Source organism: Haliotis rubra, unplaced genomic scaffold, assembly GCF_003918875.1.
Source record: "Haliotis rubra isolate DU_JTF1 unplaced genomic scaffold, ASM391887v1 Scf305, whole genome shotgun sequence".
Classification (NCBI taxonomy): domain Eukaryota; kingdom Metazoa; phylum Mollusca; class Gastropoda; order Lepetellida; family Haliotidae; genus Haliotis; species Haliotis rubra.
This window is the reverse complement of record NW_025766975.1, coordinates 663309-675929: the sequence shown is the minus strand read 5'-3', so window position 1 is coordinate 675929 and position 12621 is coordinate 663309. Positions and strand designations below refer to the sequence as shown.

At 38.7% G+C, this 12621-nt stretch overlaps 1 protein-coding gene across 4 annotated transcripts; it reads right to left on the bottom strand.

Moving 5' to 3' along the window:
* Positions 1-1444: 1444 nt before the first annotated feature.
* On the bottom strand, positions 1445-11861 carry LOC124282870 (lipase maturation factor 1-like). Of its 4 annotated transcripts, none has more exons than XR_006900270.1 (11): positions 11494-11861; positions 11062-11072; positions 10082-10230; positions 9536-9601; positions 8874-9041; positions 8069-8249; positions 6621-6774; positions 5855-6038; positions 4711-4823; positions 2138-3550; positions 1445-2089 (listed from the first exon to the last, which is right to left on the bottom strand). XR_006900270.1 is itself a non-coding variant. In XM_046718905.1 (10 exons), the coding sequence occupies exons 1-10, from the start codon at positions 11823-11825 to the stop codon at positions 3370-3372; spliced, it is 1539 nt and encodes a 512-aa protein (XP_046574861.1). In that variant the 5' UTR covers positions 11826-11861; the 3' UTR covers positions 1445-3369. The 4 variants fall into 4 exon arrangements, 1 of the variants encoding a protein (XP_046574861.1); XR_006900271.1 differs by having other exon boundaries at positions 1445-2065; XR_006900272.1 differs by having other exon boundaries at positions 1445-1993.
* Between the last annotated feature and the right edge of the window lie 760 nt (positions 11862-12621).

Sequence of the window (12621 nt, the reverse complement as noted above, 5' to 3'; positions counted from 1 at the left end):
ATTTCGAGTCGGGGGTCATCTCAAATTTTTATATATGTTTTAAAATCTTTAATCCTCGCAAAGACACGGGGGGCTGTGGTCAGGCACAGGTGTATGAGGTTACTAGTATACGGCATGTTAAAGGAGAATAATCGTTTGCAGCGAATAACTGATTAAGTGAGTTGGTTTTAACGCGTCGCTGTAAAATAATATGTTCTCACTCAGGTTCTCTGTACAGAAAACAGGTCACATAAGGGACCGTTCATAATTTATGGCTGGGGGTGATGATGGTTTCAAGGGGGGTCATCCATTTTGTTCTGGCGAGCTGGGGAAGAATCAATTTTGTACGTGTGCGCATACTTGGGGGTTTGGTTGGTGGTTGGTTGGTTGGTTGGTTGGTCCATCAATTTTGTACAATTTTGTCCTGCCTAACTGTGAATCGCGTTACAGGTGGCGTTTCCTTTGACAAATAACTTTGTTCATAATACGCCACCATTAACCCAGCAGTAAATGGGTACCCGGTAGGAAAACGTGATCGTTAACCATCAAGCTGGGATGGGATGATATTGTGCTGTGTTATATCCAAAATTTTGCCATTTTCGCCATATGAAATACTTACGTTTCGCTGCCGTTTTTGTCAGCATTTGCTTTAAACACACTGTTGGTATGAATGTGAAGCAATATAAATATGAAAATTATTATCATTATCTCTTAGTTTTTGTTTTTTGTGAAGTTTCTGCTTGAAATATATCGACACACTTGCCACATAGAGGAATAATGTAGGAACCGTTTACGTTGCCATTTTAAAAAAAAGTAAGAACAGTATTTGACACCGCTAAACGGGAGGACCTGCGAAAGTAGTGTTTCTGAATAGACTTTACTTTCGCGGTGGCGGCTATCAGCTGCAACCAGATTATGTGCCAGCGAAGATGTCTGTCGTGACTTTTTAGAATAGTGTATTCAGACTGATCTGTCAGCTTTATCGAATCTGAGACCATGATTATGTTATAAAACAATATTACCATTTTGAAAAGAAATTGTCTTTCACCAACCAAATACCAAACCAACTGTGTTTACTTTTTCATTCTGCTGGATGCTTGGGCAGCTGCTTAACTGACTTACAGTTGAACACTCTAGTGAAACGTAGATTCATTCTGGATCAGTTTAAATGTGCATGTGGGCTTACAGTGTTAATTTCCTAGGGAGAATGCACGTTTTATGATTTTTTTAACCAAATGTATGTATAATAAAACTGTTTGCCTGGTAATACTCAAACCCTACACATGGCATACTGATACTGTCGATTTTCTTCTTCAGCAAAGGCACTGTTTTTATAGGATAATAAGGGTTGATAACACAAAAGACAGCTACATCTGGAGATCAAGCTCAAAGCTGGAAGTTTAAATGCCCAGATGCGCCCGGCTTTTCTTGGCTCGGCAGTCCCGCAAAATACTACAGAATCACATTTCTTTGTATCGTTGTTTATTAGCTCATCAGGAATCAATCCATTATTTTCAATTAAATTATGACGATGAAACATATACACCAATGATTGAGCACATTTCGCGACAAACTCTAACAAACACTACCCGATGTTCTTAGCACTTTACAATATCAATTTCCAGGACACTATATTGACGACAAAACTCCATGAAAGTCCCTTTCTGTTTTGATAACAGACGTTTCATTAGACAGAGCTGAAGTTTCAGAAGTCTTTTTCATTTATCACAAGTATCGTATGTCACACAATGAGTACTCTGCGTGGTATGTCATACGACCAGTACTGCAGATGATACTACCAGTACTGTAGATCATATCATCACCAGTAATGTAGATCATACGACCAGTATTGTGGATCATGCAACCAGTACTGTACAGATCATACCACCAGTAATGTAGATCATATCATCACCAGTACTGCAGATCATATCACCAGTACTGCAGATCATACCAGTACTGCAGATCATACAATCAGTACTGTAGATCATATCATCACCAGTACTGTAGACCATATCTTCACCAGTACTGTAGACCATATCATCACCAGTACTGTGGATCATATCATCACCAGTACTGTAGACCATATCTTCACCAGTACTGTAGATCATATCTTCACCAGTACTGTGGATCATATCATCACTAGTACTTTTGATCACACCTTCACCACTATACTGTGGATTATGAAGTGCTTTGAGACTATTAATTTTGGCATTACAGATATGTGGTCATCTTCACTGAAACACTTGCACACACAAACATTTTCTCACTGATATCAACTTTTATAACCATCAACCACAACAACATATTGTAGGACATAAGTGGGACAATGGGACTGTATCATCAACAAATATAACAACAAACATATAACATTACGCACACAATAAGTTTTCATAAACTCGACATAGAAAAACAAGATAAAACACGATCAATAGTAGAGTGAGCTAAAAAGACAGAATGAGTGAGTGAATAAATATTGTTTATACACTCAATCATCAATATCCCTGATATCTCATGTAGCCAGTCAGGGACAGAGACATCAGTGGTCGACAGCATGAACAACAACAATCAGTTGGCACACTGTAACCACCGGATCCCGATCTTTTAACACATAGAGTTCTGACAACCAATTCAACAACTGAATTACCAAGAAGCAATTATAGAAACTGACACTTTTAGTGTGTGTGTATTTTAATGTGTTTCACATTTAGGTGTAAATGCTTGGTCAGCTGTTGTCTGCAAGTACGTACATAAAAGAGATTGCTCTTTCACATTTAATGGTTATGGTCAATGCATACAAACACTTTTATCAATATCTAGGTTTGTATTACCTCAACTGGTTCCATTTTCAGAGGTGAGATCATGGAACTCAAAACATTTCTTATCGCATCAATAACACATTTGGAGAGATATAGTGAAAGTCTAAATATAAACTGGAAGTATGGAATGTTGCTGTTCTTGTAGTTTCTCAAACCAAAAACTTAACAAGTTATTGCATTGTTCCATCCCCAGCCCTACAGAGCAATGTTATAGCAGAGAACAAGACCAAAATATACACAAAGATGGACCTGGGTTCTTTCTGAAAATATACTCTTAATAAAACTGTTTTCACTGAAATACACTAATAAGACAATTATTTCAAAATTAATTTATTTTTAATTTTGAAATATGTAGCATAGTCTTATCTGTAAAACTATAAAATCAATAAGTTTAAAAATAATCTTACAAACATTTTCTGCCTCAAGTAGATTTAAAGAAAAGCTTGACAATATTTGATAAAACACCCTAGGCATAACTCAAAAGAACCAAATCCACTTAAACAATATTCTCACGCCCAGGAAGTAGGCATCATCAATTAGTACACAGTTTGCTTCCCCTGGAGCGTTGTCATGGTTACTTCTTCTTCAACCTAGGTATGTCCCAGTCCATCTGTCTGGCAATGTCTCGTGCAGCTCTCAGTGATATTGGCGGGACATAGTTCCCAATGTGTTTACGGCGCCACCAGGCTCCAGACTTGGCTTCCTTGCTTCCAATTTTGGTATAGGCATATCGGTAATGTTCCACTCTGATAAACCTGCAAGTATAAGCGGTATTATTTGCTTGATGTATTACATGGATAAATGTGACCATCTATAATATGCATTGTCTATAATCTGACATTTGGGGACACATGCAACAAACGTGGACACTCACCAACTTTACAGCACTGCAGTCAGATATCAGATGAGCATTCAGTCACTACAGGTTTATATGCTAATCTAGTGCCCATAACATTTCAAGGACCTTCTGATCCTAAGTCTGAGGATGCCTTGTCCACAAGCTGACAAGGTACATATGTTAATCTGTCACTACAGGTTTATATGCTAATCTAGTGCCCATAACATTTCAAGGACCTTCTGATCCTAAGTCTGAGGATGCCTTGTCCACAAGCTGACAAGGTACATATGTTAATCTGTCACTACAGGTTTATATGCTAATCTAGAGCCCATAACATTTCAAGGACCTTCTGATCCTAAGTCTGAGGATGCCTTGTCCACAAGCTGACAAGGTACATATGTTAATCTGTCACTACAGGTTTATATGCTAATCTAGAGCCCATAACATTTCAAGGACCTTCTGATCCTAAGTCTGAGGATGCCTTGTCCACAAGCTGACAAGGTACATATGTTAATCTGTCACTACAGGTTTATATGCTCATCTAGTGCCCATAACATTTCAAGGACCTTTTGATCCAAAATCTGAGGATGCCTTGTCCACAAGCTGACAAGGTACATATGTTAATCTGTGCGATGACTCGACCCCTTTCAATATACTCCCATCAACAGAAGGCAGATCACAGTAGTGATCTGACACTTATTTTTTACATATTTAAGAAGAACATGCTCAGTCCAGCAATGGTGCCAATGTAGTGGCCATAAAATTTCTGAATTCTATGGTGGCATTTGAACCCCAGATCTTCTGATCCAAAGTTGGACGCCTTGTCCATGTGACCAAAAGACAGTAAGGATGTCATCTGCGGGGTGAGACCCACTCCACACCAAGAAAAGGACTGAATTGTTTACAGGATCCTGACAGGACTGCATTCTTTACATATTGTATGTGTCCAATAATACAATGCAGGCGTAACTATGAAAATAGTAGACAAGAAGTCCTAAAAAACTATCAAAATCCTTGAAGGATTATCAAGGATGCTAACAATGCTACATAAGATCCTACTGACAACTGTCTACATACTTTGGTGGTGCTCGACCTTCAAATGGATTGTGAGCAATCAAAGACGTTGTTCCTTCATCGTTGATCAGAAACTTCAAGGCAGCATGCACCAGCCAAGGGTTGTGTTGGTAATTCTGCAACAAACGGTTCAGATTACATTCCCATAAATGGTTCTTGTCATGTCAAACCATTTTTCTAGCTTTCAAAATTTTATTTTTATATAATACATCCTGAACAACCAACATGGATTACTTCCTTGAGAGGCATTTAGAAGTTGGACTGGCAAGGAATAATAACAATACATGAATAAACAACTTCATTATTACTGTGAGAGCAATTGAATTGAAGTTCACTTGCCTGATAGTGGTATTAAAACATCACCCCCACTGTTAATTAGTTCTATATAAAGAAGTTATGCATCCATATATCGTTATCATTCCTTCACTAACCAACATGGCTGCCATGAAATGCCCCCACAGCTGTTGTACAGACCCTGAAAACAGTGGGCCAAGGTTGCTTTCTTATATCTACTTTCCTTAACTGGTGACTTTTACCTTAGTTTCACAAAATACACACTTTGGGTTTTTTAAGTCTGCAGTGGGTATTATATCAAGAAAGGCAGTGGCATTATGCAGTGTTTGAAACTGATGGACGGTCTTTGAAGTTTTCTTCTTTAATATTTGAATCAAGTGACCTCCTAATTCATAAACATTTAACATAAGGGATATGATAAGGACACATTGTCATTCATGCTTAATTTCTGACCATTAGTCAGTGAGGTTGTGTGTGTAATCAATGACAGTATAGCGTTTAGACCCATTTACACAATATTCCAGTCATATCAATTGACTTTACACATAATACCCATGTTGGGAATCAAACGCATGTCTTTGGCATGAAAAATGAATGCTTTAACCATTGGGCTATCTTTTGTTGAAATCAAAGTTTTCCAATTTGAGATGGTAAACAAATTAGGCTGAATAGTTTAAAATGTTGCTACCTGAACGTTTCCAGAAGCAGTACATCCTTCAATAAGATAGGGCAGAAAAAGATCATTCCAGGTCCACCTGACAAGCCCTCAAAAGAAGGTGTCCTCTGATCACCACACAGAGAGGCATCCTACCTGAGTAAATCGTCCAATAATATAAGAACGTGACATACACACCTGGAAAGCTGCAAACCATGCGAGCCAGTCCATCCTGTAGTGATACGGGGAGATGATGCATGGCCGCCGTGTGATGTTGCCAGGTTTACACTTAAACTCATACTCCAGCCACTTGGCACTGGGGTCGTTTGGGTCACTGCTCGAGGTCCCTTGCATAATGACCTCTGTTCTCACCTTGGTAATACTGGAAGGTGTATTAAATATCACTGTCACTGTCTTAAAAGTACATTGTATGTCTTATCATAAAATGCAGAATATTTCACTGATAAATTGGACAAAACAACAATTGATAGGTTGAAATATTCATGAACCAAACATGTCTTTCTCTCATAACATCCACTGAAATAATGCCACAGTCAAGCTCACCTGTCCGTAGTATAATATGTCAACATAGGCAGATACTTGCTGGAACATTGTGAATAGAATGACATTCAAATATTTTCTGCATAAATCCTGGGAACTAAAAATTAACACTAAAGTGAAATGATTTGAACAAAATATGGCTACAAGAAACATTCTTGCAAAAGTTCAGCTTCCAAAGTCTCTTGGTTTCAGAGAAGAGTTGGTTTAACATCATTTTGCGAAATAAGTTTCTGAGACCAGTCACCACAATTTAATTTCTAAATTTGCTGTACCCTTCACATACCTGTGGGTTTCACCAAACAAGTACCTGCGTCACTTTCCTCCCACAAGCCACCTCACCCTGGTAAAACTGAAATGCTGTTCAAAGCTTTATTGATCCTAACTCACCAACACAGAAACATACCTGCCGAAAGCACCATATGTATTGACAAGTCGCAGCGAGTCGAACGATGTGTTCATGGCCTGCCGCTTTGAGAGGAGGTTCTGCACAACAGGGATGCTCAGATAGGCTATGAGGAGGCCAAAGCTGATGTTGAAAACTCTCCTGATATAACCCCCTGCAAAGTATTGTACACATAGGTAACCAAAAGCATAAATATTGAGCTGGTGTTATAAAAATATCTTGTTTTGTGACACTCATTATTTCCATAATTAGATTGTTTCAAAAGTAAGTTGATTTATGTTCAAACAAATACAAAACATATATCATTTATTTTGTTATATTGATATTGCGGTGGTGTGTGGTCCTGGGTATAGAGCTCAGGTCACAATCAGTTGAGTGAGTGAGTGAGTTTAGTTTTACGCCACACTCAGCAATATTCCAGCTATATGGCGGCGGTCTGTAAATAATCAGACCAGGACCAGACAATCCAGTGATCAACAGCATGAACATCGATCTACGCAATTGCGATACGATGACATGTGTCCACCCAGTCAGCGAGCCTGACCCCCCAATCCCGTTAGTCGCCTCTTATGACAAGCATGGGTTACTGAAGATAAATTCTAACCCGGATCTTCACGAGTCACAATCAGTTGAAGTTAAGCAATGTTGGGTGTGGAGAGTCCTTGAATGGGTGACCATGTGTGACAGCTTGACTCCTGAGAGTTTCATTCCTGTCCCAAAATGAAGTACATGTGATACATGTGGTCTCACCTTCGGCAAGTGAGTTTGGGTACCTAGTGGGATGTCATGTGACTATGTCATGTGACTATAACCTTCAGGCCTAACAGGCAGCTTGGGTAGTAATGTGTTAGCGCAAGAGCAAGCGTGGATATGTGCGCATTATAAATATGCACTATTATTATTGATATTACACTACACAAACCAATGACCATCTTCTGTATCTCCACGGCTAGCATTTCGATAAACCTACACTAACCTTTGGATCCGTCCCTGAGGTTGTTGTCAAATAATCTGCACTTGATTTCCTTTTCCCAGTTTCATTCACTGTGATTACTAGTGTAACTTTCCAATCAGAACTAGCCTCAAAGTTGAATTGGCAGTATCAGCAACTTGGTGGCAAGTCACACTGATTATCATCAAGTTTGTGAGAAATTCAACATTGAAAACCTCATTAACATGTTAAAAAAAGATCTCGAAACTATTCTTAAAGGAAAGGATGTCTTTATGTCCATTAAAAATGACAATGGCTTTGATTTCTAGGACATACAATATGAGTTACCTCCCTACCCTTTCCATAATGTCAACATTTGATTGGTCGGTATAAACTTCAAAGTCAGATCAGTTCCAATCACAAAAACAACAGGAATGGATCCACGAATAAAGAGCAGGTTCTTCCAAATGCAAACCCTGGAGATACATGTATAGAGGATGACCAATGATAGCCTTACCCAGTTTAGGTGTCAATTTTCCAGTTTCCATCTGGTGCTGTATCTGGGCTACCCGACACTTGACAGACCGAGAACGCCGAGAGAACATCCAACTTAAACTGCGATCATCAAAACAAGCCAGGCTAGGAACAATGGTCAACCAGTTGAGAAAACTCAGGTTACCGCTGGTGATTAACACAACCTGTAAAACAAACAATGTAGCTGAGTCTTAGACCAAGCATACTCCAGTTCCATCCATAAATTCTAGTAGGGTGAGGGGCAGTGGGGTAGCCTAATGGTTAAAGCGTTGGCTCATCACGCCGAAGAACCGGGTTCGAATCCCCACATGGGCACAATGTGTGAAGCCCATTTCTGGTGTAGCCCGCCGTGATGTTGCTGGAATATTGCTAAAAGCGGCGTAAAACTAAACTCAGTCACTCACTCATTCACTAGTAGGGTGATCATCATGATATGTCTGATATGTTACCGATGTTATCAGTGTATGAAATAAGCCGAAAATCCAGCCAGGCATCAGGGCTGGTAACTTCAAAATGTTCAAAATCCAAAGACAATTACTCAGATGCATGGAACATGTTATTGAAATTTTACCAGACCATCGGGCTGGCTAGCTGTAAATTTAGATCGTCCGTCATAACAGATGTTATGTTAAATTTTAACTCACTCACTCACCTAATGTGGTGCTCGTAAACATACCTGTGATTTTTTATAAGTGTGAATATACTTTTACGTCCATGAAAAACTACCCTAAAACTTAAAAAGTGTCGCTTCTCCAAAGCTTGACATGAGATTAGCTGTCTGGACGTACCTGAAAGAAGATCTGTATTCCTCCACCAATGATGGTCATTCTCCGTCCCAGGATCAGGAAGAATGGAGCCACAAGTTCGATGAAGTGGTTGCCGAGTGTCTCCATCTTGTGTATCAGTTCAGGAGACTGATGCAGGTAGTAGCTCAGGGGGTTCGGCACCGGCTGGGTCTGACAAGAAGGTACAACTTCAATGTCATTATACATTTGCAGTAAATTAGACAAGTGAGTTAAAATGTAATCTCACATCTAAATTAGACGAAATAACATACTTCGTAACAGTAAATCTAAATAAAAAAGCAGGTATTTACTACTTAAACTCGACATAATATACCGTACATGTATTTCACAAACCATTTCTGATTTTATGAACTATTGAAAGTGAGTCAGGTTTTTGTGTAAGCATTATGTCAATAAATTTCTCCTTAAGTTTTTAAAGACAATGTTGGAACTTGCAACACAAAAGCTACACTTCACAGATTTGGGTGAAATTAAACATAAATCACAGGCATAAATATTGACCAAGTGTAGGTATTTCATGCATCATTTCTGATAATATTCCGAATTCAGTATAAATTTCTCCTTAAGGTCCTTCTCTTAAAGACGTCGTCACTTTGACGTCATAACTGAGAAAAAAGACACCCAATTTAAAGACGTTCTCTTACCTCATAATGATAGTTCATACAAGTAAGGTCTCTCCAACACTGGTCTCCCCTGATCTTGATCAGACCCTATAACCGTGATAAGAAAGTGTGACAAACACTAAAATTCAAATTCAATGCTTTGCAATTGTTACAATTCACATAATGGCATTAGGCTTTCAATACAGGTAAAACTGAGATGACATCTCAATAATATCTCATCCATTCATCCATCCCATCCATCCATCCACCATCCACCCACCCACCCACCATCCATGAATGAGTTTAGTTTTACCCCGCACTCAGCAATATTCCAGCTATATGGCGATGGTCTGTAAATAATCGAGTCCGGACCAAACAATCCAGTGATCAACAGCATGAGCATCAATCTATGCAATTTGGATATGATAACATGTGTCAACTAAGTGAGGCAAGCCTGACCACCCGATCCCATTTGTCGCTTCTTAGGACTAGCATGGGTTACTGAAGATCAATTTTAACTCAGATCTTCACGGGTAACCCATCCATCGATGAATGATACTTGTGTTTTACTGTTAACTTAATACCAACCGCTCCTAACATGATGCGGAAGATGAGCCATCTGTATGCATAGATGATAATAAGTGATGTGGGCGTGTGTTGTGGAACGGTGGACAGGTTCATCACAGGACACAGAAATATCGCCAGGAAACCAGTCTCCAGTAGCTGGGACTCCCAACCTACCAAAGCAGAAATGCAGGGGATATGAACAAAATTAGCAAGACACATACCCAGTTAATAGCAAATGTATGGAATTGCTTGACATATTAGCAGGCACTGATATTTCAGATAAACTTGATACTCTACACAGAGTGGACATTTGTTTATAATAATAATAATAATAATAATAATAGTCCATTTATATTGCGCGTTTATCCAAGCACATTGCATGCTCAAAGCGCTGACATATTACCCCTGGTCAACGAGTACAGAACACTCCATGTGGAGAATACAACCGGTCGCTTGTCAGGCACTCAAGGTTCAAATTCAGACTACCATCGTATCATACCAGGTACCCAATTTTACTGCTGGGTGGACAGAGGCAGTTTTGAACAAACTCACTTGCCTAAGGTGAGACCACATGCGTCACATGGCTTCGTTCGTTGTGGGGCAGGACTGAAGTCCTAGAAACTTTCAGGAGTCAAGCTGCCAAACATGGTCACCCATCCGAGGACTGTCCGCGACCAACGTTGCTTAACTTCAACTGATTATGACCTGAGCTCTTAGCACCTCACTCAACAATATTCAAACTTAATAATGGCGGTCTTTAAAATGTTAATTCTGGACCAGACAATCCAGTGATTGACATCCTGAGCATTGATCCACATTATCAGGATATGATGATAAGATAGTCACTCAGCATGACAACACAACATATTCTGTACACTCAAATGAGCAAAGTTTGTCAAAAACCTACATCCCCACAAGGACCTATATCCTTACCACGCATCCCCACAAAAGAAAACTATATACTGAAACAAAGTGTTACATCAACAGCAATATCAACTTACCAAAGCTGAACCTAAAAGGAAAGGAAAAAACATAGATAAGAAAGTACAGTTTACTCATATCAATTAATTATTATTAATATTAACTAAATATTAGGGCTGGCAAAAAAAGAAGATGATAATAGGAAATATCAATGATGGGAGGAATTGTTAATGATTATCAATATGAAAACTGTGTCATCAAATAGTATCTTGCATAAACTAATTGTAATGTGAGAAAATAAAATTTAAATTAACACACACAACATACAAATTACAGGTCATTTCTAAATTATTTCTTCAATAGTGATCAATACATAAATGCATAAACTTGAATTAAGAAATTGCTGGGCTTTTTTTCAACTTTTTTTCCGTGATAATTGATCTATACTAACAGTTAATGATTATTGATCTATATGATCTATATCAACAGCCAGTCTTAAACAATATACTTACCACTGCTGTCCAACACTGACAATAGAGTGGTAAATCACCCACAGAGACAACATAATGAACCAGTTTGCAGCTCCGCGTATCACAACAAACAGAGACAGAGCCAAGCCTGTGTATGCCAGGTAGTCGAGGATCTGATCCAGGTGTGTGTTGTAGTTGAACAACCAGATAATACTGGGACAGTTGATGAACATGTCTTGCTTTATTCCGCCAACTCTGTTCTTGATGTTATTGAGATATTTATGTGCTGGGAGAAGGCCATCTTTTCCAATTAACTGTTTGTTCTGATGCAGAGCAACAAGAAATGCCACAGCTGTAAAAGTAGACATAAACATGGCAAAATTTATAAACAAAACTAAAGAAAACCATGCATTCTGATTAAGCCTTTCCACAATAATATCCGCCTCAAAATTTAGTATTGTTTGTTTACAAACGGAGATGTTTTTAATTTTTCCAACACATTTAAAGACAGTTCTGTACACAGGTTATATAAGTTCAGGTTTTCAGTGGTTTGCTGTATCAGTGTACCATGGGATGTATAGTATGTTGCTCGTTGTCTGTCTTAGACATATTTTAACATGTACGAACATAACAGAGAAAATTTACTTAACTTCTATATCTCCTTCCTATCTATTTTCTGTATTTCCTTTCATTGCTTACATAATGTACTTGAAGATTTGAAAGTACATGTATTATCTTACAAAATCACATTACAAGTGCAATGTAAAACTGTTTTCAGTGGCATTCGGGGTTTCCCCATATAACATGACATGATACGGACACAGTTTTCTGTCCTGCATGAATTACAATGTTGACGGTCCACGAAACATGTTAATTCTGTACCTTACTCATGGGAGGTTTTCAGAACCAACTAAATGAGATACTTAATGACCTAGGACTAAGAAACATCCTGCTCATGAAACGACCTTGGAGCTAAAACAATATTAAGTTACGAAATAGCACAATGAATACGGGAAATTGCTCGTTGACTACCACTATCAGAACATGTTAATTCTGCACCTTACGGTTTCTCACTTTTTGGCCTCCTTTTCCTAACACCTTCCGCCCTGAGTTCTCTTTCCCCTCGTGCATCGCTCATTTTGGAGGAAATTATTATATCGCATGGAAATC

Bases quoted from the DNA above. Each gene is read 5' to 3' on its own strand.
- LOC124282870 (XM_046718905.1), bottom strand. From the start codon at position 11,825: ATGTTTATGTCTACTTTTACAGCTGTGGCATTTCTTGTTGCTCTGCAT. The intron at 9,042-9,535 runs GTAAGAGAACGT...CCTTCTTGTCAG, and splicing joins GTATGAACTATCATTATGAG to ACCCAGCCGGTGCCGAACCC. The intron at 6,775-8,068 runs GTAAGGCTATCA...AATACTTTGCAG, and splicing joins AAAATTGACACCTAAACTGG to GGGGTTATATCAGGAGAGTT.